Here is a 26816-nt window from a genome sequence, read left to right on the forward strand (position 1 = left end):
TGGTTCAAGCAACCTGATACTACTTACTTACAGAGCTGTTTCCCCCGATCACTATTATTAAAGCTTACTACTCTTACAAGTTAAAGGCACATAAAAGTAATGCATATTGAAATCAATTCGACATAAGACATACTGAAAGAGCTCTATGCATAAATTACAACAGGTGTCTTTAGGTTTGTCCTATCCTCCTCTCCCCCATCCTCCTTCTCCACACCCCATCCTCCACACCCCATCCTTCTCACCCACATCCTCCTCTCCCCATCCTTCTCCACACCCCATCCTCCACACCCCATCCTTCTCCTCACCCCCATCCCCCTCTCCCCCCATCCTTTTCCTCACCCCCATCCTCCACACCCCATCCTTCTCCTCACCCCCATCCCCCTCTCCCCCCATCCTTTTCCTCACCCACATCCTCCTCTCCCCCATCCTTCTCCTCACCCCCATCCCCCTCTCCCCCATCCTTCTCCACACCTCATCCTCCACACCCCCATCCTTCTCCTCACCCCCATCCTCCTCTCCCCCCATTCTTCTCCTCACCCCCATCCCCAGTCCCATAGCCTTGAATTCTAAGAGGTGATCAACAATTTAAGAAGAGGAGGGCACACACAGTTTTTAACTCCAGCATCAAATCATTTTCCCATTCATGAGATTCTAAGTCCATTAATTTTGACATTCCTCAATGTCAGAGATCATTTCCAGGATCACGATGAGCTGGACAACATTTTAGATATAAACTTTTTGGCCAATCTTAACCGATATAAATTAGAAGGGGGTGAGGGGGTGGGGTGGTGTTAATGCTGAAGAACTTTACAATTCTGCACAGTTCATGAATGGTAGTAGATACAATAACTTATATATATGTATATTTTTATATATATATGTATATTTATAATTCTAACTGATATTTTCCCGCATTTTTTTTTAAATCCCATTTAGTTCCAATGATTAATTCCAACAAATAAATATTCTTTATATACTTATACATCATCAAGCGGAAGACTCCTCTAAACTTTCTATCAAACGGAGAAAAGAGAAACATATATATATATATATATATATATATAGAGAGAGAGAGAGAGAGAGAGAGAGAGAGAGAGAGGTGGAGAGAGAAAATTCAGCTGAAAAAGTTTCAAATGTGCATCGAAAGATCTCAAAACGAGAAAAAAAGAAAAAGGTAAAAAACTAGGAGAAAGAAAAGGAACAACCTAAGTTACTTGAATATGTACAAAAAGGAAAAATCTCTGCAAATTTATACTATAGATTAAAGATATTCTAATCTCGATGGAGACTAAGTTAATATATATATATGTTATTGCCGATAATTAATACCTTCATAGACGCCTTCCTCCGACATCGATTAAATATGAATTTCTCCTAAAATAATAAAACTCTGTTCACACACATTTGCCATATTTATATAAATTTTCTATCATATATCCATTAATTTTCTCTACTTTGGACGAAGATCTCTCTTAGTTTTTTTAGTTACAAGTTTACATCAACTCCATTTGTATCTTTATGACCCACTTGAATGGGTGTTACGATTACTTCATGATATCAAGAAGGACAAAATATCATGGCTTGGGTACATCTCTGAGTATCCCCTCACCTTACTTGGGAAAACCATTTACTTTTGACATGACACAAGGTCACGCGACCTCAATTTAGGATCAGAGTAGTTGACGACCCTGTTACTTTCACCGACAATTGACCTTTCCATACTCATACTGGACTAGCTAGTAGAAGGTCAAATCATTGTGGCCCCCATCTTTTGTAGTCTCCATTTAGGAATTAGTCTATATTATAAATTGAGAATACATTTTTCCACATCTCATATTTCTCCCGGTAATAGAATTGACCCCGGGGGCACCAGGGCTTGTATACATTTTTAGGCCATAAATTCAATTGGGGGGAAAAATGGAAGCCTTTCCATTTTTATGATATAAAATCAGGGATGTGCACAGGAAATATTTGAGTGCTGGTTGAATTTCTGCTGATAGTGTGTTCCAAGTCCTGGGGGAGGGTCTCAGGGGTGGGACTTTTTGCAAATGAAGTATGCTTAGATGACAAAAGGTGCTATTTTTTACCTATTCTGGCGCTAACTTATGTGCCAAGTATTCACCCATATTTGGGTAATGATAAACTTTGTTAAATTAATCATCGAAAAATGTTCCGGGCAGAAATGTTTAAAATACTGTTTGTGCCGGGCAGCATTCAGAACTGCAGCCGCATGACGTGAGCACATCTCTGTATAATAGTAATTGGACATCTATAACAGACTACATACTCTTAATGCAAAAAAAACCTCTCATATTGGCTACTACAAGCTTGTTGTTCTTCGGTATATCAACTAATAACCATTTAATATTTATAAGGCAAAGACATTCATCCAGCTAATATACACACAACAGTAAACAATATATTGCATATATTCATATCAAGGCCATTTGATAATACACTATATAATAAGCATTAACGCTTGCAGGAGTTTACCTGAACTACACTGATAGAAGAATGGTATTTAAAACATTTAATGCCTATACTGTAGCCTAACACAGAGAATGTGATATACGCACAATAGCTGACACTATTTATGACGGAAAGACAGCTAAAGCAATTTAAGTGGTTGGTGATCGACTTCCATATTTTATTGGCATGGTTGACACAGATTGTTGGCACACACGGATGAAACTCTCAAACTTAAAGGGAAGTCAGAGAGTATCGAGATAGAGAGACATACTGCATGCATAATGCTGATGGTTTTGTCTTTGGGGGCCATTTGCTTCCAGTTCCTGCTCAGCTGCCTCCGAAATAAAGCCTGGACATCTTCTGGCTAAGAGGAACCACACCATCTGTAGAATTATTACTTTTACCCCATGGGTTGGCTGCGTTCATTGGCCTTACAGGTGGTCCTCTGTGAAGAACAACAAGAGAAAAATTAAAAGGACTATGAACAGTCTATTCCACTGACTATATATAGTAGTGCTTCACTTTTTGATGGTTTTCAGCAACTAATTCTAAAACTGTTAAACATGGACTGAATTCCTACAGTTCATGATGAAAATATTGCATCTGAATTTGAGGAAGTTAAAGGTAGGGGGAAAAAAGAAGGATTGCAGGGGGTCAGGGGAGGAGAAGTTTGGAATGAGGAGAAGGATGGGGAATGGAAAGGGATGGGGGAGAGGAGGATGGGGGTGTGGAGAAGGATGGAGGAGAGTAGGATGGGGGTGAGGAAAAGGATGGTGGGTGGGGAGAGGAGAAGGATGGGGGTGTGGAGAAGGATGGGTGAGAGGAGGATGGGGAGTGGAGAAGGATGGGTGAGAGGAGGATGGGGAGTGGAGAAGGATGGGGGAGAGGAGGATGGGTGTGTGGAGAAGGATGGGGGAGAGGAGGATGGGTGTGTGGAGAAGGATGGGGGAGAGGAGGATGGGTGTGTGGAGAAGGATGGGGGAGAGGAGGATGGGGGTGTGGAGAAGGATGGGGGAGAGTAGGATGGGGGTGAGGAAAAGGATGGTGCGTGGGGAGAGGAGAAGGATGGGGGTGTGGAGGATGGGTGTGTGGAGAAGGATGGGGGAGAGGAGGATGGGGGTGTGGAGAAGGATGGAGGAGAGTAGGATGGGGGTGAGGAAAAGGATGGTGGGTGGGGAGAGGAGAAGGATGGGGTGTGGAGAAGGATGGGTGAGAGGAGGATGGGGAGTGGAGAAGGATGGGGGAGATGAGGATGGGTGTGTGGAGAAGGATGGGGGAGAGGAGGATGGGGGTGTGGAGAAGGATGGGGGAGAGTAGGATGGGGGTGAGGAAAAGGATGGTGCGTGGGGAGAGGAGAAGGATGGGGGTGTGGAGGATGGGTGTGTGGAGAAGGATGGGGGAGAGGAGGATGGGTGTGTGGAGAAGGATGGGGGAGAGGAGGATGGGGGTGTGGAGAAGGATGGGGGAAAGAAGGATGGGGGTGAGGAAAGGGATGGTGGGTGGGGAGAGGAGAAGGATGGGGGTGTGGAGAATCGGGGTGTGGAGAAGGCTGGGGAGAGGAGGATGGGGGTGTGGAGAAGGATGGGGGAAAGAAGGATGGGGGTGAGGAAAGGGATGGTGGGTGGGGAGAGGAGAAGGATGGGGTGTGGAGAAGGATGGGTGAGAGGAGGATGGGTGTGTGGAGAAGGATGGGGGAGAGGAGGATGGGTGTGTGGAGAAGGATGGGGGAGAGGAGGATGGGGGTGTGGAGAAGGATGGGGGAGAGTAGGATGGGGGTGAGGAAAAGGATGGTGCGTGGGGAGAGGAGAAGGATGGGGGTGTGGAGGATGGGTGTGTGGAGAAGGATGGGGGAGAGGAGGATGGGTGTGTGGAGAAGGATGGGGGAGAGGAGGATGGGGGTGTGGAGAAGGATGGGGGAAAGAAGGATGGGGGTGAGGAAAGGGATGGTGGGTGGGGAGAGGAGAAGGATGGGGGTGTGGAGAATCGGGGTGTGGAGAAGGCTGGGGAGAGGAGGATGGGGGTGTGGAGAAGGATGGGGGAAAGAAGGATGGGGGTGAGGAAAGGGATGGTGGGTGGGGAGAGGAGAGGAGAAGGATGGGGGTGAGGAGGATGGGGGTGGCTTAATCAGGGTTGAAGTCCACTATAAAAAGACAAGAGCATTTTTAAGGGAACTTGCTAAAGAAGATTGAGTTAAGGTGGTACCTGGAATGAGGGGTCATGGTCCTCTCAAGACCAACGGATGTCGATGAAGACCTCGGAATGGGTGGGTTACTCCTTGACTCTGCCGCAAACTGGTACACGATGAGGAGACAGTCTCTGCACAGCTGGACCACACGACGGCAACAGCTCATCTCAACCGGTGTAACACTCTCAGAGCTCTTGCTAAACATGGTTTCCCACGAATCACTGGAGACGAGAAGAGGATTAATGTGGAGAAAAAAGAAATAAAAATAAAAAAACATTTTAGAGAGGTTTTCACAATTTCGTTACTTGTGTATCCTATAACGCTAAAATATGTACCACACCGGCACAGAGTTGCACCTCTATATATACAGCATTACAGATCCACTTATTAAATGTGTTCCATTCAAGACAAGCAACTGGCGTAGTAATGTTCTGTATGAATGCTACTAACGAGGTATTTCTTTGTCTTGTCGTTGTGTTTCACCCAAGGTGATACACACAGGTTGACACTGGTCCAATCACTAAATCCATCCTGATTTCCACTGGTAAATTAAAGCTACGTAAACCTATGAACAAGTACCGATTAAAGTCTTGCTAGCTACCCTAGACAAATTCAACTGTTGATAAATCGTTTTTAATAATTTTCTTCACATAGGAAGGTTGCAATTTGACTTTCTTTATCCTCTTAAATATTAATTTAATGAACTACTTGTTCGACACGTCGACTTGCTCGACTTTAATCGAAGAGGCGACGACCTCCCAATGACTTTGCCGATGACCACCAAACTGAGCCTTGCGTTAATCCTGAGTCAAAATGAAATTCAGAATTCAGAATATTGTCAGTTGTGCTCCATTCACCTCTTCCAGGAATTTCAAAACAAGAAAGTGAAGGTATTAATTAAAAGCAAGCGGCTGTCATTCAAAATTCTCTCCGCTACTCGAGTCACCAAAAAAGTGTGTTTTCCGTTTGTCAAAACATTTCGCCAAACTTTCCCGACCCTAGGATACTCACCCTGCCGAAGAGAAGCAGTTCCACAGACCCTGGCCGTGACTCCACAACAGCCTATTGAAGACCTTGCTGACTATTCGGTAGATCCGCAGACTCTCCATGTCACTGCACTTCCAGGTCCGTTGCAGGACTGCCTTCACGTTGGTCCTGACGATGTCGATGACTTTTCTCCTTTTGATGGAGTCTAGTTTGACCAGCCAGTACGAGGCTATCCGCGGCTTGTGATACTTCCAGTGTTCCATTATCTATTGTCAGGATATCAAATGAACAGTTTTTCAACAGAATTCGATCGTTATATATAAAAATATATATATACACGGTCAATTCATATATCGATAATCTCGTTCAGCGATAAAATACCCCTCCCCCCATAAAAAAAAGTGGTTCAAATGCTTCTGCACTGTCAATATAAAATAACGCAAATTAATCCAATATATCTGGAGACAAGGCAACATGAGAATAGTCCCTTGGTTTCTTGTAAGAGAACTAGAAACGTATCGCTTTTTTAAATTCCGAGTGGCAATCCCCCGGCAAAGCGAAAGATTTATTCGAAACAGACGACAGGCTTACATGGTCTAATATATCTTTGGCTTCCCCGTCCGTCTTCCCGGGAAACTTGATTTTCATTTCGTTGAGCGCATCCAGAGTCTTGCCCATGGTCTCTTCGACTCGCGATCTGGATTCATTCGACAGAATGTTCTCCGTCTGTTTAGATAAATTGCATTTTACATATTAATGTCACATATGCTGAGACTAGACCACACTTCTAGGGATATTTCAAGGCATTTCATTGGAATAACTCAAATCCTGTCACAACACAGTTTTCTTTTTTCTCTTTTTTCTTTGTGTGTTTTTTTATTTGGCAAATACATAATTGTTAAGAACATTTTTGGCAAAATATCATATCTGTAGCAACTATTTCAAGCATTAACACTTTACTACAGTATTAAAGGCTTTAATCATTGTAAAGGGTACATCTGGAATTGAATGCATTTCCATGAACAAACTTTCCTTCATACGTTTCCTCCTTCAAAGACGAGAACATTTCCTACGGATATTTGCGAGCAAGGGATGTGGATAATCGCGGGGGGGCCTTCTTCTGTTTCATGCATATTAAAACATTATGACAATAATGAGAACAACATAAATAACAATCAATGTTTGTGTCACTCCCTCGTTCTCTCATCTCCTCTACCAGATCTCGAGAAACGCCCACCGGAAGGAAGTTTCGATCCGTAGGAGTTAGAGCGCCCAAACTTTCGACGCTAGCAGGTACTTCCTCAGAGGCAGACTGAAACGGCAACAGGTCAGAGGAGGAAATAAGTTTTGGAATCTCACCAAAGATTGACGGGATGAAGACCTGTGCATCCCTCTTGATGATGATGTCGGCCTGGTCAGGGATCTCGACTTCTGTCCGGTTGGAACCCTCCCCCTCGATGAGGTGGGGCGGGCAGACCGGGGCCTTTGAGCAGACCGGTTGGGTCGGACCGCTGACGAAGCCGTGTGAGACGGTCTGCCTTGGCCAGTAGAATCGTCGTCTTCTCCATCTGATGAACCTCTCCGTACGGCCGCAAAATCATCCTCTGGTCTGTCGCTTGCGATGGTCGGCATGGAAGACAAAGGCTGTTTGAGAAATTGAGGGAGAATCTTAGCTTGCAAAACAGTCATTTCAAACAGTCATTGCTTGAGGAAATAACTGGCAATAAATACTATCATTGTGAATTCAGAAAAGTTCAAAGAGTCATTGCTCGAGGAAGTAATAGGCGACAAATACTATCATGGTCAATTCCAAAAGGCTCAAACAGTCATTGATCGAACCACAAAAATACAAATACCATATCCTTTGTATTATCTGCAGTACAAATCGATTCCTGGTTCTATTAACTTTCTATTAACTTACTATTAAACTAAGACTATCTTAAAATTGCTAGCCCTCAAAGCAGGATGTTTGCCCCAAACTAAGCTTGGAGTTATCTTAGATATTTTGAGGGGTTTGTCCATGTCAAAGATTTCTATCATATGAATGCTACAATAGCGTTTGCTTCTCCTTTAAAATTTACCTGTGACATGAAATCCGTGGCTAACATTTATCTCTTTAGAACTTAAAGAAGAAATGGACTTCAAATGCAGAGAAGACTTACCTTTGGACCTCTGGATAACTTGCCAGCTTCCTCTGCTTCCAAATCACACTGCTCTAACATGTCCAAAATACTATCCTCCTGTGATGAAAGATTGGAGACATATAACAAAGTGACTTAGCGTTCACGAAGATGGATGGTATGACCATGTTATGCTATCATGACACCTCCAAACACGACTGGAGGGATCTAAAAAAAGAGACGTTATGTTCACCATGATGGACAGTATGACCATGTTATGCTATCATGACACCTCCAAACATGACTGGAGGGATCTAAAAAAAGAGACGTTATGTTCACCATGATGGACAGTATGACCATGTTATGCTATCATGACACCTCCAAACACAATTGGAGGGATATAACAAAGAGACGTTATGTTCACCATGATGGACGGTACGACCATGTTATGCTATCATGACACCTCCAAACACAATTGGAGGGATATAACAAAGAGACGTTATGTTCACCATGATGGACGGTACGACCATGTTATGCTATCATGACACCTCCAAACACAATTGGAGGGATATAACAAAGAGACGTTATGTTCACCATGATGGACGGTACGACCATGTTATGCTATCATGACACCTCCAAACACAATTGGAGGGATATAACAAAGAGACGTTATGTTCACCATGATGGACGGTATGACCATGTTATGCTATCATGACACCTCCAAACAGGACTGGAGGGATATAACAAAGAGAAGTTATGTTCACCATGATGGAAGGTATGACCATGTTATGCTATCATGACACCTCCAAACAGGACTGGAGGGATATAACAAAGAGACGTTATGTTCACCATGATGGACGGTATGACCATGTTATGCTATCATGACACCTCCAAACAGGACTGGAGGGATATAACAAAGAGACGTTATGTTCACCATGATGGACGGTATGACCATGTTATGCTATCATGACACCTCCAAACAGGACTGGAGGGATATAACAAAGAGACGTTATGTTCACCATGATGGACGGTATGACCATGTTATGCTATCATGACACCTCCAAACAGGACTGGAGGGATATAACAAAGAGACGTTATGTTCACCATGATGGACGGTATGACCATGTTATGCTATCATGACACCTCCAAACAGGACTGGAGGGATATAACAAAGAGACGTTATGTTCACCATGATGGACGGTATGACCATGTTATGCTATCATGACACCTCCAAACACAACTGGAGGGATATAACAAAGAGACGATATGTTCACCATGATGGACAGTATGACTATGTTATGCTATCAAGACATGCCCAAAATACCATCCTCCTGTGATAGAATGGAGTTAAAACATAAGAAACATAACCACACCAAGATGGAGGCCACAGCCATCCTCGCCATGTCCGATACACTTCTTCCAATAATACGGAGGCAGGTGTATTGTACCACAATACCCATGTAGGGGAACAGTCCAATCGATGGAATGCACACGCTACATACTGGGCAGCAAATCAATTTGAGTAAGCAACCTTACACTACTTTGAATTCTGTGTTGCTATTTTAGAATGGCCACTTCAGTCTTCAGATCATTGACTGGGGAAAGTCATGGCATGATGGCTGACGATAAAACAGACTCACACGTTGATATTCCGGTGTTCCTAAGCCATGACCTTCCATGAGATAGGCATCCTGGCTTCTATCCTAAGACCACAGTACATTGTCTTTGTTTGGAGGTCTAGCTTCAGGATTTGAGATGAATTTGTCATGCATTTTCATTTTTTTTTCATGTGGTCACAAAGGGTTTTTTCCTGTCTGTAAGCAGCATCACTCAACTATCCTCTTAATGACTTTCTTTCTATGAAATAAAGTGCTAGTTGTGAGTCATAGATTTCTGATAACACATTGGAACACATGTGTCATTCTCACCAATACCTCCCAAACAGACCTACAAGCTGCAGCCCTAACTAAACCAAGTTTCGGAATCATAAAAATCTATTCCAGCCTAACATTGAGTATGAAAATTGTTTTCATGGTTTATTAAAACTTATTTATGTGTACATACCTTATATTAATTAACAAAACCTATGAGAGGTGCAGTTACTAGATGTTCATTACTGAACTTGTACAACATTACACCATTTTCCCCCCCCCCCCCCCATTTTTTTTTATTGGGAACTGTTGTATAGCTAGCATAGTATAATTCAGTCTTTATCACTGATACAAAGTTCTGAAGGTTACCTGAAGTTTACTCGGAAACAACCCCGAGACATCTTTTCTCCAGGAGGATGACGGCTTGCCTGCTCCAGAGAGCAGCAGTTGGAAGGCATCGCCCAGCAGCCTTTCGTAGACGTCCCTTTTGGCTTTATCGACCGGTGGAAATATTCGTTGGAAGTGTCCCATGTTACGGTTCTCGAAGTCTTCTCTGGCATTCTCTTTCCTGACCTGGGCTAGTCTGCCTCTTAGTTCTTCCTTCCTCCTCTCTATGCTGGCTCTCCTCCTGTCAAAGTCCTGAATGCAAAAGACAAAACGACAACGACGATATCAATGTAATCGAAGATCGTCACCGGGTGATACCGATTCAATAACCAGGCCGGAGGGCGACACAGTTTCAGAAATGGTGCAGTGATTTCGGTAAGTACCATCGAGGGGTGCAAAAGAGTAACCCGGTATTCTCCCTCTTCTGAACAACTTGGGTCATATGTAAAAGCATTCTGCCCTTTTTTATCCTGTTTTAGACAGATTTAAGCAAGCCTGCATGGCTGTCACTGAGGTTATTAGATGGAAAGCCGGATGTGAGAACAACTTGGCCACTGCGGATGGCTTGCGGGCGGCACAAATTACCCTGTCACATTTCATGATTTTTTACTTTCTGACTTACCACAGTTTTGGCTTGACTGGAGACATTAGAGAATGTACCTTATAAAGTCTTAAGAGCTGCCGCTAACTGATGTCAAAATACCAACACAAAATGAGCCAATTTTTCCACTTGTACTTAATTTTTCTTTCTTAATTATGTAGATTTACAACTGCATAATTCTGACAGTGAACTCAAACAAAACCATATATGAAACACCCACCATTCTTTCTCCCAGCCCCCTCCTGTCCTCCCCCACCCCACAACAATATTTTTATTTATTATTTTAGGTTTACAGTCTTGTTCAAGGTCAAGGCCCTCTCACACGACTTTCCAACTTAACCCTGGCCATTAGTAACTTTTCACACCTACACACCAAAGTGTGTATAATTCTATCAATCTTTCCTGGGGCACCACAGTGCACCACAACCACGTGTCCCCATGGGGACTTCCCATAGGGTGCAGCCACAAGCCGGCTCATGCAACTATTTTTACAAGTCACCTCGCAAGTCCCCATTTATACACCTGGGTGAAGAGAGGCAATGGAGAAAAAGTGCCTTGCCCAAGGACCTGTAATCCTTAGATCCTTAGATAAGTCCACTGCCTTAACCACTTGACCACAACCCCTTCTCTATATGCAACTTCCAAGAAGTTTCATTTTTCTAAATTCAACAGGATTTCAGTAGTAGTTTCCCAGCTGTCAAGGGATATTACTTTAACCTACGATTTTTTTTCGTTGACAAAAACGACAAAGTGGGTTTTACAGATATCATAAGCTTACGTTTAAATCATTTTCTGCTCTCCTTGTCGGCCTCATTAGTCTCTTCTGAGTCTCGGCCTTCTGAGCAGCCATCCCTTTCCTCTTGTCCGACAGTTTCAAGTTGAGTAACCTAAAGGAGTCCGTCAAGAGTGCACTTTTGATGTCATAATCCAGTTGAGTATCGGTGTTGTAGCTCGGAGCTCGGTTAATCTGGGAAAGGATCGTAAGGAAACAAAAGGAAAAAAATTATATAAAAAAAAGGTTAATTTAAAAATTAAAAAAACATTTTAAATTAAAAAAAATTTAAAATAATATTAAAAAAAATGATAGAAACTTCATAATCCGCTTGAGTTGTATAAATCAGTGAATGTTACATACTTCAACCGAGAGGAACATGACGATTTTGAAAAGGTGTTGAAATGGGCAGTAAAGATCCATCTATGAACGAAAGAAGTTGATATTCTTTCGCGGGTAGACCAAATGTATTACACAAACCTCTGACTTTGTTCATCTCAATTTATTGTGATCATTTTCAATTATTAATACAGATGAAATGTTGTTGGTCTGTCCAACATTATTACCAAATTAAAGCCAATTATCTTTTACATGTGCCATCAACATGAACTGCATAAATGAAAATGGGTAGTACTGCCATCAATACCCCTCACCATGACCCCTGAAGGAAACACTTAAATAACCAGTTTTAAATAAAATGCTCCAATCATGCACCAGGTTTGATAACTGATTGAAAAAAAAATTGGCTTCATACACAATTCCAGTAATGACATGCTGTCAGTCTACTGAATGTACTTCCAGAGAAGGGTTAATTCCTAAATCCTCAGTTCCCTCTCCGGTTTCTTCTTCCTTTTTTCTTTACCTTGTAAGTATCTTTCTTGCTTTTCATTTTTTACAGTGTTTGTATGCATGTTTTAGATGTTTTAATAGTAAATTTCTTATCTTTTGTATTTTTAAGGTTATAAGGACCCCTTTGGAAATAAGCTTTTAGCTTAAAGGGTTATCTTTGGCATGTTATTTTCTTTTTGATGCATTTAAGTATATTTCCATCTTGTATTTTAAATGTTTCTCTATATGTGCAAATTTTTGTATGTAGATGAAGAATGATAATTTGCTGAATAAAATCAAATCAAATCAAACCTCGATTAGCCAGGGTCTTAGTTTCCGATCCAACATGATGTCAAAGCCAAGAATTTCGAAGCAGACGCTCTCTCCGACCTGACCTGGACGACACATCCTGTAATTGTGGAGGACGTGGGGTTCTGCCACCAGGATAGTCTTCACTAAAATATCCTATAAATACAAACACATTGGACAGACAGACAGACAGACAACAACGAAAAAGAGAAAATTTTATGTTAGCATTGTTGAAAATCACAAAATGAGACCAAAAATAATGAAGGTCATAACTTTCTAATATCTCCAACCCTGGGAATCTTTTTTTGTGTTTTGTTTTTTTTGTGTTTTTTGTGTCTTTTTGTGGCTTTCACACCTTAGTTTTATCACCTCTTTGCCCCATTTTGCAAGTGTAGTTGGCAGTGTACTTTTAGGCATTGACCCAGTTTTTCTTATTTATTCATGTCTTAAGGAGTACAATGTCATCACCACCTTCTTCTTAGTATTATCAATGAGACTTGAAGCAAGCCATCATACAAGGTAAGCTTTCTTGCAGTGCACCTTATATGGGAATCCATTCAATATTGTATTGTAACGAAAGCTGGCTAAACGCCAGCTCACCTGTGTTGCAGCAAACTTTCAGCTACGTTCGGTGTATTATGTTAAGATCTGTTCGTACTGTTATACCTTCATGTTTTCATCGGTGAATTGTTTCTAATTTTCTATGCTGACTATATAAGAGATGTATCAGCCATCCTGTATCCTGATTTAGAACTGTCCGATCAGTAAACAGCTACACCTACGAACGAAGCTATCCCTGTGTTTATTACGTTCAGCTACCGATTTGTTTTACCACTACTGCGGGGCCTATCTTTTTGTGTTTATGTTTGGAAGCCGTTGACGTGTACCATAGGGAAAAGAAATCCAAGTAAGTGGAAGGACATTCTACGGATGGTTGAGTTGAAGTTTGGACTTGCTCTTGCCCGACAGAGAGAGAAGAAAGATGCGAGGGTGAGGTACATACAGCAATGTTTTTCCAGAGGGTGTTGACATCTATGTCTTCCATTCGTAGCATCTCCTTCAGATACTGCAGCGACCTCTTGCTGCCCGCGCTGACGTCCTCCGTCCGATCAAAGTTGTCATTTTTCTTGTTGATGGAATAGTTTGTGAGGTGCATGTACAACTGGTCCTAAGGCAAAGAAAAGGTGAAGAAAAAAAAAATAACATGAAACATGATAATTAACTAAAAGAGTCCATATGTAAACAAGGTTGAAATGTAACAAATGCTGATTTGTAACAGAATTATTTCTATGTAACAACTATGTTTGCAAACTGTGACCCTGTGGGTTTAAATATAACATACAACACTCCACCATTGAAAGATAGTTATGTTGAAAGCCATTGCTAACTGGGCAGCAATTCTTACCCAAAGAGACCAGATAATGCTCAATCCATCGGTCCAATAGCTGAAAACTTGTTACACAGTCCTAGTTTTCACAAATCGGAGAAAACCTAACAAGCAGTCAGTTCATGTGTGCCATTAAATTCTGACGACAAATTCTTGTCGATTTAGAGATTTCCGTAACTTTTCAGAAAATGACTTTCTCCTAGTTTGCCAATGAGCCAATATGAACAGAGATGATATTGACTGCACTTATTACTAACCACATTACTCTCGGTGGGTGCGGAGTACCTCTCTGTGCTCATTCGGACCAGACCGTCGTTGAAGAGGAACACGCGCAGGGGGTCACACGAGGTCATCAGGATGTACACTCGGAGGTCAAACTTGAAACCATCGATGAGGAACGGTTTCTCGATGTACTCTTGCACGACAACGTGCTCCAGCTGAGGTATCTTATCAGCACTTCGATATAGGGATATTCTGTGCGGGCAAATGTACGAAGACAGTGATTCCAATGAGCAACACTGTGTTTGTCAACAATTTACATAAACAAATTCAATGCAACTTACTCTTTTAGAATTGAAAGAATTTTTAGAATTAAGATTTCCGGTTGTCTATAACATTCAGTTTAAGGTAAAAAAAAATCATGGGGAATTTGTTCTTCATACAGTACCACAAAATCTTGATCCATTTCATAATACATCACTGCTATCAGCTTGTATGGAGGATGTATGAGATACGGTACATGATATCGGCTACCACCGTACAAACTATACGGTACGATTCATTCTGTTCTTGTTCACATGAGTAAATGGTGACGTAAGCTTAAATTACACACTCTGTCTGCTATAGTGCCTTCAGTGTTGTTTAATTCAGAAGCTGTTTCTTACCCATGACCCATTGCACCATTGGCAGGCTTTATGATGAAGGTCTTATGTTTCCGTTTCTTCTTGAGTTCCAGACCGTAATTTTGGAGGGCGGTGTAATCCCCTGGCAAGATCCATGTTTTTGGAATGAAGTTGTAACTGTCTGGGTTGGCTTTGACCATTCTACAATGAAAGCACAAAAAGGAAAAAAAAAAATGGGAAAAAAGAATGTGTAGATGAAAAGTGGGACATTCATCACTTCTTTGAACTTTTGAATAGAGTAACCATTTTCAGCCCTTAAGCAGTTTGCATATTTATTATCAACCTGCTGCCACCACTGGTCAGGTTCTTGATGGCTGCCATAGAGCCATCATGGATGATTAACATTATTAACTGGTAACAACAAGACTAGGTGGCATTTTATATAGCATCACACACTATAAATGGGCCCATATCCAGCTTATCAAATTTGGAGGGGTAGAGTGTTTGTTTGGAAGGGCAGAACTTTTGTTTCAGGGGGGCATTTGCATGGATCCCCTATAAGGGTCCATTACTGAAACCATAAATTTGAAAACTGTGGCTTCGGGCCCAAACACTGTACAGTGTAATTATTATTCTACTGTTCATTGTCGTATCACTGAATACAACTCCACTGTGCAGTGTGTAAGTGGCATGTCATTTTATGGCTACACTTCTTACACTATTCAACATTACAGTGCTACATTTTGACTGATGACACACCATATCAATTAATGTAACAATTACCATGGTGCTAACTGTAATGACCCTCCCACACTGAACACATCTTCACTCAGTCCACTGTGCGGTACATGTAATGCCACATGTGTTATTAATGGCTTAACCACACCTTCTCATTATAGTAACACCATTTTGACTGATGGCACCCTATATCAATTAATGTAACAATTACCATGGTGCCCACTGTCATGACCCTCCTACACTGAACACATCATGTGTAATGCCACATGTGTTATTAATGGCTAAACCACACTCATTCAGCCTCTGAAGAAGATCCTGCTAGGATCGAAACGTCACGCCCACTTACTTCTACACATTCACTAACACAGGTTCTATAGTGGATAAGCAGTGTGCTAACAGTTTTTGTTTTATTTTGCTAAACGACAACTTCTCAGTATAGTAACACGATTTTGACTGATGACGACGACACATTTTAGGGATACAAAATGGCCTTTCGAAGAAAATCGTTTCGAAGTGAATAATCCCGGAAGCTAACGAAAAGGCCACTGTAAGAAATAAATTCTAACTTACTTTGTCATGTTACGAGCAAGACAGTCCTTACGGCATATTTCACCCATTCCGGGGAAATGGTTGACTCTCTGAAAGTGGAAACATCAAAACGTCATAAATTCAAGTCCTATTTATATCCTTTTGTACCGAAAAATATCATTGCTTTACGCTATAATTTTTTGTTTAATAATGATTTATTAATGAAAGGAAGAAGGTTACATTTCTTTACTTACACAGGTTAGTAAAATCATGCTCAACCTCAACCTCTTCAGATCCATACATTTTCTCTCATAAATGTTGTTGGAAATCGTTATTTCATTGTCTGTCTATTAGTAATTTTCTATTAAAGGGTGTGAAGACTGGCGCACAAAGAAATGTCTAATGCCGGTAATCTGACCAAGTTTCGAATGAGGTTTTAACAGAAGTGTAAGACACCACCATCGATCCCAGAAAATACACACACAGCTAGCTACCGTCGGTAATTAGACACTAGTGTACAGTCAGTACATACAGCTACCGTCAATACCCACAACACAGAGTACAAAGCAGCGATGGAAATCTCAGCAGGAAGTTGTTATGGAGCTCCCTGATCTCAGGTCCAGATAAAAGATAACAAGGTATCATGTTTCATTACTGTCTGCATTTTGTAGCGACATGAAGAAAACTTCACTTGCAAGCAACGGAGAAGTTAACTTTTTCAAAGGGCGAGTCTTCAATGCCTTTAGTCCATAAATATTGCAATCAGCTGGTACTTAATATAACCTCTCTCATCCTAAATGGAGAGTTCAGGGGAGAGCTCTTTGACAACAACTTTCCTTCTTTTCATAGAAGGGAGTCTGTTACTTTGTTAAGCCCACCAGGGTTTTTTTTTTTTTTTTTTTTAAATGCACTCCTTTTCACAGCTTGTAAATTCATTTGTATATCTATATATGCTTTGTCTTTTCTCTTGTAAAGTCAAAATAATTTAAGAAAATGCAATCAGTGAATTAGGTCAAGCAGCTGGTACCGACTCTGTATGTTCAAGCGTACAACATATGCAATCTGTTCCTACTGTTCGTACTTCCACCTATGGGGAACGTTGCTTTGCTAGATCAGCTCCACAGCTCTGGAACAGTCTCCCCATACATCTGAAAACAATCCAGCATGTGTCAACTTTCCAAACAGAACTCAAGACGTTCTTATTCATGAATACGTATCCATTTGTTTAATAACTGTTGTGTCCATTTTGGGTACTTTGCTCCTGCAGCGCTTCTGAGCAGTTTTTTCTTTAACTGGATAAAAGCACTGTACAAATTCTGATATTGTTATTATTATTATTACACCCAGGTTGCAGTATTAATATTTCAATCACACTGGTCATATTAATTTTTTCAAAGGTGCAAACCAGGAACCACCTTCACTTGATACGTTCAACGTTTTAACAAATTCAGACTTCTCGCCGCCCTTTTCATATACAACGGTGTCATTTCATAAAATATGGCAAATTTATCCTTCCCTTCTAATATAAACTGAAGTCTCATTTGCAAACCGTGTGCGGCCATCTGAAAAAGTTAACTTTCTGTTGCTTGCAAGTGACGTTTTGTTAGTGTCGCTACAAAATGCAGCCAGTAATGAAACGTGATACATTGTTATCTTTAGCTGGACCTGAGATGTCCATCGCTGTATCGTTTGTATACTGTGCTGTGGGTATTGACCGCAGCTGTATGTACTGACTGTACACTAGTGTCTAATAACCGACGGTAGCTAGCTGTGTGTGTATTTTCTGGGATCGACGATGGTGTTTAACACTTCTGTTACACCTCATTCGAAACTAGGTCAAACTACCGGCATTAGACGTTTCTTTTTGCGCGAGTTTTCACACCCTTTAATGAGTATTGTTTCTAGGTGTTTTATTTTTTACTTTTCATCTTTCATTGTTCCTGTGCTATTCTGTTTTCTGTCATTATCCAAGTTTGCCATTTTGTAAAAGGAGGGAACTGCTGGACAAAGCTCTGCTTCTTCAGTCCTCCTCCACCACCTTCTTAACAAAATGTTGTACCATTGTATATTTATTACTGTGGTAATACACTCAAACTGAAGCAGGGCTGACATGGTAGACTTCCTGGATCAGGACCAACTCTCTGTGAAGAGGCTCCTGGTTCACAGGTTCTTTTAATGGAACCAGGGCGGGTAAACCCATGTGTAACCAGGAGTTTAATCTATCATATATACTGTCCAATTTATGAGAAATTGCCCCAGCTTCATGCACTTTCATGGATTCTCATATCTGTTGATTTTGTACCACAAAGTCGTACCGATTGGTGCACTTACCTGGTATGGCTTTAGATCGGCTACTCGTTCCGACGGGATAACCGAGTCACTCCAAAAGAGAAAGCTGTAAACGGTAAACAGAAATGAGAGAATGAAAGAGAGATGGGGATAAGCATTTCTACTAAATATAATGTCCAAAACATAATCAAGGGAGACTTTAACTTGTTTTTCTTTGTAGTGTTTTCTTTATTAATCAAGTCTTAATTGTGTAACATCCCTTCTTGAAACACCCTAACATTTTTCTAAACGTTAAAACTGTCCAGTTTGCTTTTAAAGCCAGAAGCGGTGTTCTGCTATTAGTAATTTAGTATACTGTATACATATTTCTGTCATTAACAATCACCTCATCTAGAGTGTGAGGGGCTGAGGGCAGCCTCCACTTACCAATTTAAGTCATCTTCTCTGGACGTCAAGTTTCCAAACTGTTCTCCAACTTGTCTGACTGTAGAACGAAGAGATGAGAACGATAAACAATTTGTGTTGGTTTACATGTTGCTCGTGGCAACTAGCAATGAGGTTTTCAATGTTTGTATTGCTTATTACAAAATGCCATGCTGCAATATCTACTTACAGTGTGTACATCGTGATGGATGGTATGTTGGGAGGTTTATCAAATTATCTCATATTTCTAGATATTTAACTGATCTTTTCACCGGCAAGTCCCGTCATCTGAACATCACCTTCCGTTGAACGTAATTAGTAGGTTTAAAGGTACGAACGTACAGACTGCACCCAACCAATATTGGGTGCTGCCACATATTGGAAAATTGTGGTAACTTGATGAGTGTGTCCTTGGAAGCTAAAAGTGATTTCAGGTCTACTGTCATAGTCATCTAAATACTTTCAGAGAGCAAAAATAAAAAATTCCATGGAATCTTTGAAGTGGCATTTAGGTCCAGCTGCTACTGTAGGTTGCAGCTCAGTTATACCACAGTGCAATACCAACTATGACAGTCTCTGGTGAATTAATTAAACTATGGAAGACTTTATCCTAGCAGACGGCTAATTAGTACGTAATTAATTATGCGTGCCCGTGCAATTACAACACCTACTGTATTTCACAAGCACTTTTCTCTATGTTACTTAAATCATACGACACAAAACAACGGTTATCCCGTTCATGATAAAAGCTACTTTTAATGACCCTACTGTTGTATGGTAAACATCTAATTAGTACTTAATTAATTATGCGTGCCCAAGCAATTATGAAACATATTTCACAAGCGCATTTCTCTCTACTGTTGTACTGTAAAATCATATCAACGTTTGGTCTCACCAACTTGGTATCTCGTTAAGGTCACGTTTATAAGTATCGGGTTCTTCTTTTTCTTGGCTCTCTTCCTTTGCTGGGCTGCAAGTTGTAAGCGGACTTCTTCATCGTTGCCAAACCCGCTGTCTAATGAAATGCTAGTTTTCAGGGCAAAGGAAGATCTTGCAGGATTCGCTGTGCCAATAGGACCTGAGAAAGAAATCAGTCTTTGTATGTGCGGTACGCTCTGGTCAGTAATATTGTCCAAAAAATAAGAAGAATTTGTCTTGAGAAAAAACGAAAAGTTGCCAATTTATCAAAATTAGCCACACAGACAATTAGTGAATGAAGAACCCAACAGTGAATAATTTATAGTTCAAATGCTGTTTGCTTTGCTCTTCGCTTTTTAATTTTTCGTAAATGTTACTATTAAAGGAGAGGAAATTAATTGTTACAACTTTTGAACCGGAATGTTGCAACTGCAGACATGGTCTTGACGTGTGATCAATGTTATTCATCGAAGTCTGTCCGAAATTAACGCAGGTGAATAGATGGTGAGAAAATTGGCATTACGTTGCAGATTAATCTGAATAAATTGTGACCAGTTACCTCAAGAATTAAGGCTCAGATTACAAAATATTAGGATTTTACAGATCCGTATGTGGTTGATTTAAAACAAATTAATGTTGGTTGATTTCTCTCTTTGAAAAAAGTAAGCTTTCTTGTTAATTTGCAGTTGTCCCAGTAGTAAAGTTTGCTGTCTGTCTAACAAGGCTAATTTGAAACGTAAAATATTACATCAGTGCTTTTACTTTATTGAAACAAGCTACGTGTATATACTGTCCTCAACGACCCTTCCGAATAGTCCAGACGAAGATTAATTTTCGACAAATCGAAAGAAGAACACGCTGTACATAGTTAATCATTGTGGTGAAATTTGCATGCAATTCCTGCACTACATTTATTTGAGATATTGAGAGTTGAAATTGTCAAAGTTTGTACCATACCGTAAGTTAACTTTAAGCAAACGGGTGTTATGTCATAGTTGCACACTGACAGCAGAATGTATTGTTCTATTGTTTCTTTTCTTTCTTCACATTTTGACCTTGGATAGGACAAGGTACCAAATTCACTGTAGGGGATCTGAGGTTCTCAGCCATGACCGAAGTGGATTCATACTGTATTGTTGCTTTAAAATCTTTCCAATTTTGAATCAAATTGGATGAAAGATTTTAAAGAAGAAACTAACAGTTTGTCTAGGTATGTGCATCTATGTATGACATCACACCTGTTTGCTTCAAGTTCATGTTTGGCATGAAACTTCATGTCAACTTCAAACATTGTTACAGGGAATAATTCATTCAGTGTTCAAAGTTTGTGTACATGTGTAGCAGTTTTGAAAGCTGTAAACATTTGTCTTGTATAAGATACTACACACCCTGTGAACAAATTTATACTGTACATCTACATCTTTGAACTATTGAGCATTCTACAGAGCATTTTGCGATGAGATACCAGGAAACGTTAGTACTCCCTGTGTTAGTGTCTTATCTTGAAAACGATACACCAGTCCTGAATGCAAAAGATCACCAGGATGGGTTAGAATATTTATTTGGCATTCATGAATAAAATTCCGGACTTTAATTTCAAGGATATATGAATTCGTTATCCGCCATGACAGCCCGGTAATTTCAGATAAAATGGAAAGCTAATAAAATTCTGCTTTACAAAACCAGAAGTTTCAAAAAGAATGTCCCATGTTAATCCTTGTTTTTAATATGGAAAAAATGTAGACAAAAAGAGATTTACAACTAAACTCACCACTGCCATCCAGAAGACTACTAACGTTAGATTCCACGGCCCTCTCTCTAGCCTCGCTAGCAGTCAGAACACCTGAACTTGCAGTGGCCATCTTGTTAGACCAACTGAACTAACGGGTCAGGGTGTGGTGAAATCAAGGGCATTGTGATGGGTTGCTAGAATAAAAGGAGACAAGTAGAATGAAAAGGAGTAACAAACTTTAGATTCATGGCACTAGTAATGAAACTTGCTGTACAGACATGAATTCAATATCGTACACAGATGGAATGGTTAACAATTACCAATACATGGACAATTTTTAATTCATATCACTAAAATAACTTAGCTACATGAGTTTTCCAAGCCATGAAAATGTATCTCATTTTGACATGACTGCAGAGGTATTGCTTGTGTTAACAGCATGATTGAAAGTGTGTCTGGCACTACAAATGAGGGAAAATTTGAGCTCCATCACCCCAATCTGCAGTTTTCAACTTTAAAAAAATGTTATGAAATACTTTTTAATGCTACAGTATCAAATTTGAGAAGGAAATATTATTATTATTTGCCAAAAACCTCTGCCAAACTCTTTCCAGATAAGGGTGCTTGAATGAAGTTCTCTTGTACAGGTATATCCTTGTACTTAACAAGCACAACAAAACTCAAAGCCAGTGCTAAAAACCTTGTAAACTGCAGATAGAAGTATCGTACTGACAATGGTAAGGCTATGGATATTACCTTAGCACTGTATAGAGAAGGTTTGCAGTTATTAAATAGGCTAGAAATATAGGTGTTTACTTTAAGCTACATAGACTCATAAGTTTTTTGCTGCAGGGGTCAGGTGGCAGTTACAGAACTTTGCTTAATTGCATAATACCCTGCAACTCTTGAATCTCACAGATTATGACAGGTCATCCCTATAGTTTAGTAAACAATGTATTGTCCTTCTCAAAAAGCCCTGTGCGTGTGAGTTGCTGGGTATTCTGCAATAGCTCCCATAACTCCCATAACATTTTTTCCGCACACGTTACTTTCCGCTGAAACAAAACGGTGTTTTCCGCACACAAATTTGTCAGTGGAAAACAACGTTTTTTTCAGCGGAAAGTACCATTTTTTGGGAGGAACAGAATGATTTACTGAAATGATTAGGCACATGGAAGGATTTAGGAGGAGAAGATATCATTAAACTGGCAGGATAAAATGTAGCTTCGAGACTAGATTATCATTAGGATAGCTAAGGTTGTAGCTTAGGCTGTAAGCACTAGCTTAGGCTGTAAGCACAAGTTTAATTTTAGTTAAACAGCGCCACCTTATTTGGTTTTAGTTTTCGATAAGGCGTGAAGGTGAAAAAAGGTGAGCTGCCATGACGATTTGGTCTCGCTAAGTTTCATCCTTTGGGGGCGGGCAGAGGGGGTGGGGTGTCTTTTGTGATATTTTCACATAAACATTACAGAGTACAGAGTCACAACGCGGGCGTCCCTTTGCCCTTTTATCCGCCGACCGCCTCATACTTCTGTAATAATCCCTAATTACTTTATCGACGTTCTTTGATACTTTCTCATGTTATTTTCATCATCCTGCCTGAATTTGGTATCCTAAAATTGAGGGAAAATATAGTGTACAGGTAAGTGGAAAAAAAGTTATTTTCTGCACAAGAATTTTTTCAGCGGAAAGTAATGAGCGGAAAGTAACGTGTGCGGAAAACAACTGCAACCAGCAGAAACACCCTTAGGCCTCAATTACCATCCAGGGGCTTAACTATTAGTATAAAGTTCTATTCCTTGTTCCTTGCACTCACACTTGCCAAAATACATTCCTGCTTGTAATCTGATTCTTTGAGGAAACGTCAGCAACAACAAAAGGATATTAACCCCTGATCGACCTCGCGAGAGGTCCTACAGGGGATAATAGTATTGTTTTTATAGAATAGAGTTGACGAAACGTGGTCATGATCGAGTGCCTTTATATGTCCTAGGCTTATAGAGTATGGTTTAACTTACTCATCATAAGTCCATGATCTGATAACATGGGTGTTGTCCCATGATATCACATTTAGGCCTAGCCTAGGCCAAACAATAGGCTTGAAGTTTGAAGCAGCCTAACTTAGCCTAGGCCTAGTCCAAAGTTTGCCTAGGCTAGGTGTAGGCCTAGAGGCATAATCAACTAGGCCTAGGCCTAGTAGTACAGTAGATAGTAATGATGTTCATCAGCACTTACCTATAGCACTGTAAATTGTGGTCTGACTGTAGGGCAATTCATAGGTTATCCGATTCTTGTAGTTGTAATGTCAGTTCAGTCAGCCACCTGTACTTTGCAGCTAGGCCGAGGAACCTAGCCCAGCTTCCTTGGCCTAATTACTGTGTAGCCTAAATTAGGCTAGGCCCTAGGCCAGCGTAGCAATAACGTAAGGCCCTGGTATTTCTTTATTCAAAGACCTGGACTAGCCTAAGGACAGTTTTCTGCATTCGGATCACTGAATTCAATGAGCTATCATCTGCTTAGTATCTCAGCACAGTCCTCCCTGATCATAGGACTACTTCGAAGTCAACTCGCCCTGTGCGGTGGTTTCCATTATTTTTGATGCAAAGAATCCATTCTACAATATTAACTACTGTTACATGCTATACAGTACAAATAGAGGCGCTAACAATGCAATTTTTTACCTGATGAGATAAGGTCCACAGTTGACGCTTTTCTAATAGGAACATTGAGAATCGTATAATTACGACAAGACTCCCTGCCACAAATTGCATGAGTTATAAAGATAAATATTACATAAGTTCGAATCACGTATCATAATAATATCGGTGTATAAATCAGTGTTTTTATATGGAAGACTTCAGTACATTCAGTCATTAACATGCTAAATTCTGGGAACCCTTTCTCAATAGGCCGTATGTATATTACTAAACAAAAGTAACCATTTGACGCCGGTTATTAGCAACGAGGACGCAATCTGACAGAGCGCCATCTATTTTCTTCACGACGGCCGTGACACGTGACGGCTGAAGTCTTACATTGTCTAACGTTTATTCCTGGATTTTAAAGGAGACGTATACGTACACCCAACCGACATCATTGGTCAATGTGATAAGAATTACTGTCAACTTCCCAAAACAGATAACAAACATCTCATTCTATTTAGAAGATACAACAGATTAAATGTTCATTCACAAACAAGGCAGAAGACTTGATCAAGTCTAAATATGACATCATCGTGCCATTTTTTTTATGTTTTCTCCTATTTCTTACAATGTGTTTTGCTATGTTTTCTATAATGAAGATGGAATGCGCAACATAAAGTATCGCTCCTCTTAACATTAACTAACTGGTGTCAGAGTCAATCTGGTAACATTTTACTTTAAAATCTGAAAAAGAAAAAATGAGAGAGTGAGAGAGAGCAAAAAGTTCTTATCCTCGCTAATGGTGTTACGTATTGCTAAAAACATGGCTACACTGCAACCTGGGTTAGCTTTTATGTAACCAGCTCCAGTTGCGTGCACAGGATTCAACGTTGGAGGGGGGATGCCAAATTATTCCGTAGTTAGGGGTGTTTAATAATCTACTGTATCTTCCACCGACCAGCCTATAGATAAAATGTGTGTTACGCCTCATAAGTATGAGAGGCTGTTAGCAAGTGGAAAATAGCTTATGTGCATCCGTAGAATAAGAACTCGGAAGTCGAACAAACTGCCGTTGGCTTCACTGTGTCGCTACCTGCATACGTCTGTGTACAAAGAGTAATTTGTACATACAGCGTTGATACTGGAATGTACGATATCATTGTGAAGGCCTATTGTATCTTAAAGTCTCAATACGTGTTTGCTGATGAATTTCGGAAAACAAACTTCCGAAGCAGATTAAGTGTTTCTTATTCTAAATGCACTCTGACCACGTGGGTTTGGGGATGGAGAAAAGCGGTCACAATCGAAAGAAAGAAATTTATTTTCTGTTGCCCTTATGGCGCGAACGATTTACTGTAAATCACTGGGACCGCCCATATCAGCATGTTCATTACACAAATGTAACTATATATATATATACTCGTACCGTCCACTTTTTTACCCAATTTCACGTAGGAAAACGTTTCAAAACACATGTTTATTCATAGCAATGGAAGGAAATTGACCCAATTTTGCTAGCTACATCGGTAAGATATACTATTCAAGAGAATGGACCTAACACAGGCTAAACACAAAAGTGATAGTCCTAGGCCTAACGGTCGTATACAAGACAGAGAGATTTGGTTGGCGTATGATCTGTTGGGCGGAGCTTGCAAATATTGATTGAAGTTTGTAGAATCTACGGACTCGTTAATAAATCTGGCGAATTTTATTCAGCTCAAAATGTTTAACGACAGATAACTCAATAAATATAATGAATATTGACATGGAAATTGCATAGAACGGTGTTATTTTCACTAAGCTGAAATGGTCGAAGTTTAAATTTGGCAAACACGTACTGAGACTTCAAGTTGCATCCGTTGATGAAGTTTTTCGTCGTATTTTCAGCCTAAAAGACAAGATAAATAATTAGGAAAATGTACGAAGTCGCGCAAATCGGATAGCAGTTCAAAGCAGCAGTGCACGAGGTGTCATGATATAGGCTTAGGACTCATGCACACCTAGCAATACTGCATATATAGTATATGCTTATAGTACTAGAGGAGCCCTGATGTAACAGAACTGAGCCAAGTTATCTTCGTAGGTATATTTGCAGTTGTTGTATTTTTAATTTTTCGAAACACTACTGTAGACCTAGCTGTTTATTTATGATTCTGCGAGATGTTTTACTTTGTTTATCAAGTATTGGATAGGGTTACTAGTTTGTATAAAGGGGATGTGAAGTTTATAAAATACCAATACCTATGGTGCATTCACATTATGGATGCATCCAATTGTGGAGTACAAAATTAAACGTACATTTTAAAGGAAAACAAAACAATATTTATCATTGAAGGAGGAAACTGTCAATATCTCAAAAACGGTACATAGGAATTGATAGCAAATTTTACCAGAATGCTTAGATTATGTTCCTCTTTAACATATCCAAATTAAATGTTGACCTGGATGACAATGCCCAGACTTCACGGTACATCATCCCCCGCATCTTCCCTCCCCCGCCTCTTTCCTCCCCCGCCTCGTCCCTCCCTCACCTACCAGCAGAATGTACACTTGGATACTTGCCCAGGCCGGTATAGGAATGAACACTGACATTTAGACCAACCCCAGTACCGCAGCCAAATATACTATAAATATAGATGAAGGCGTCTCTTTGAGTAGACGGCTGCTATCTACATTATACCATCAATATACCATTATACCATCATCCTTATGGTGTTTGTTTGCTTTAGGCTTTCGCCGCACTGAAAACTAGGGCAGCTCTTAGACCTGATATTTATCGAGATACAAA

General features: G+C 40.4%; 1 protein-coding gene across 1 annotated transcript; it reads right to left on the bottom strand.

The window, feature by feature from the left end:
• Window positions 1-517: 517 nt before the first annotated feature.
• On the bottom strand, window positions 518-24044 carry LOC139978528 (tubulin polyglutamylase TTLL7-like). Its single transcript, XM_071988826.1, has 18 exons — window positions 23622-24044; window positions 21426-21580; window positions 19632-19814; window positions 18740-18797; window positions 18356-18419; window positions 16067-16134; window positions 14801-14959; window positions 14174-14390; window positions 13533-13697; window positions 12533-12685; window positions 11399-11587; window positions 10002-10271; window positions 7804-7881; window positions 7001-7285; window positions 6233-6367; window positions 5666-5907; window positions 4672-4875; window positions 518-2914 (listed from the first exon to the last, which is right to left on the bottom strand). Exons 2-18 carry the CDS (start codon window positions 21514-21516, stop codon window positions 2797-2799), a joined length of 2679 nt encoding a protein of 892 aa, XP_071844927.1. The 5' UTR covers window positions 21517-21580; window positions 23622-24044; the 3' UTR covers window positions 518-2796.
• Between the last annotated feature and the right edge of the window lie 2772 nt (window positions 24045-26816).

This window comes from Apostichopus japonicus, chromosome 2 (assembly GCF_037975245.1).
Source record: "Apostichopus japonicus isolate 1M-3 chromosome 2, ASM3797524v1, whole genome shotgun sequence".
NCBI lineage: Eukaryota > Metazoa > Echinodermata > Holothuroidea > Aspidochirotida > Stichopodidae > Apostichopus > Apostichopus japonicus.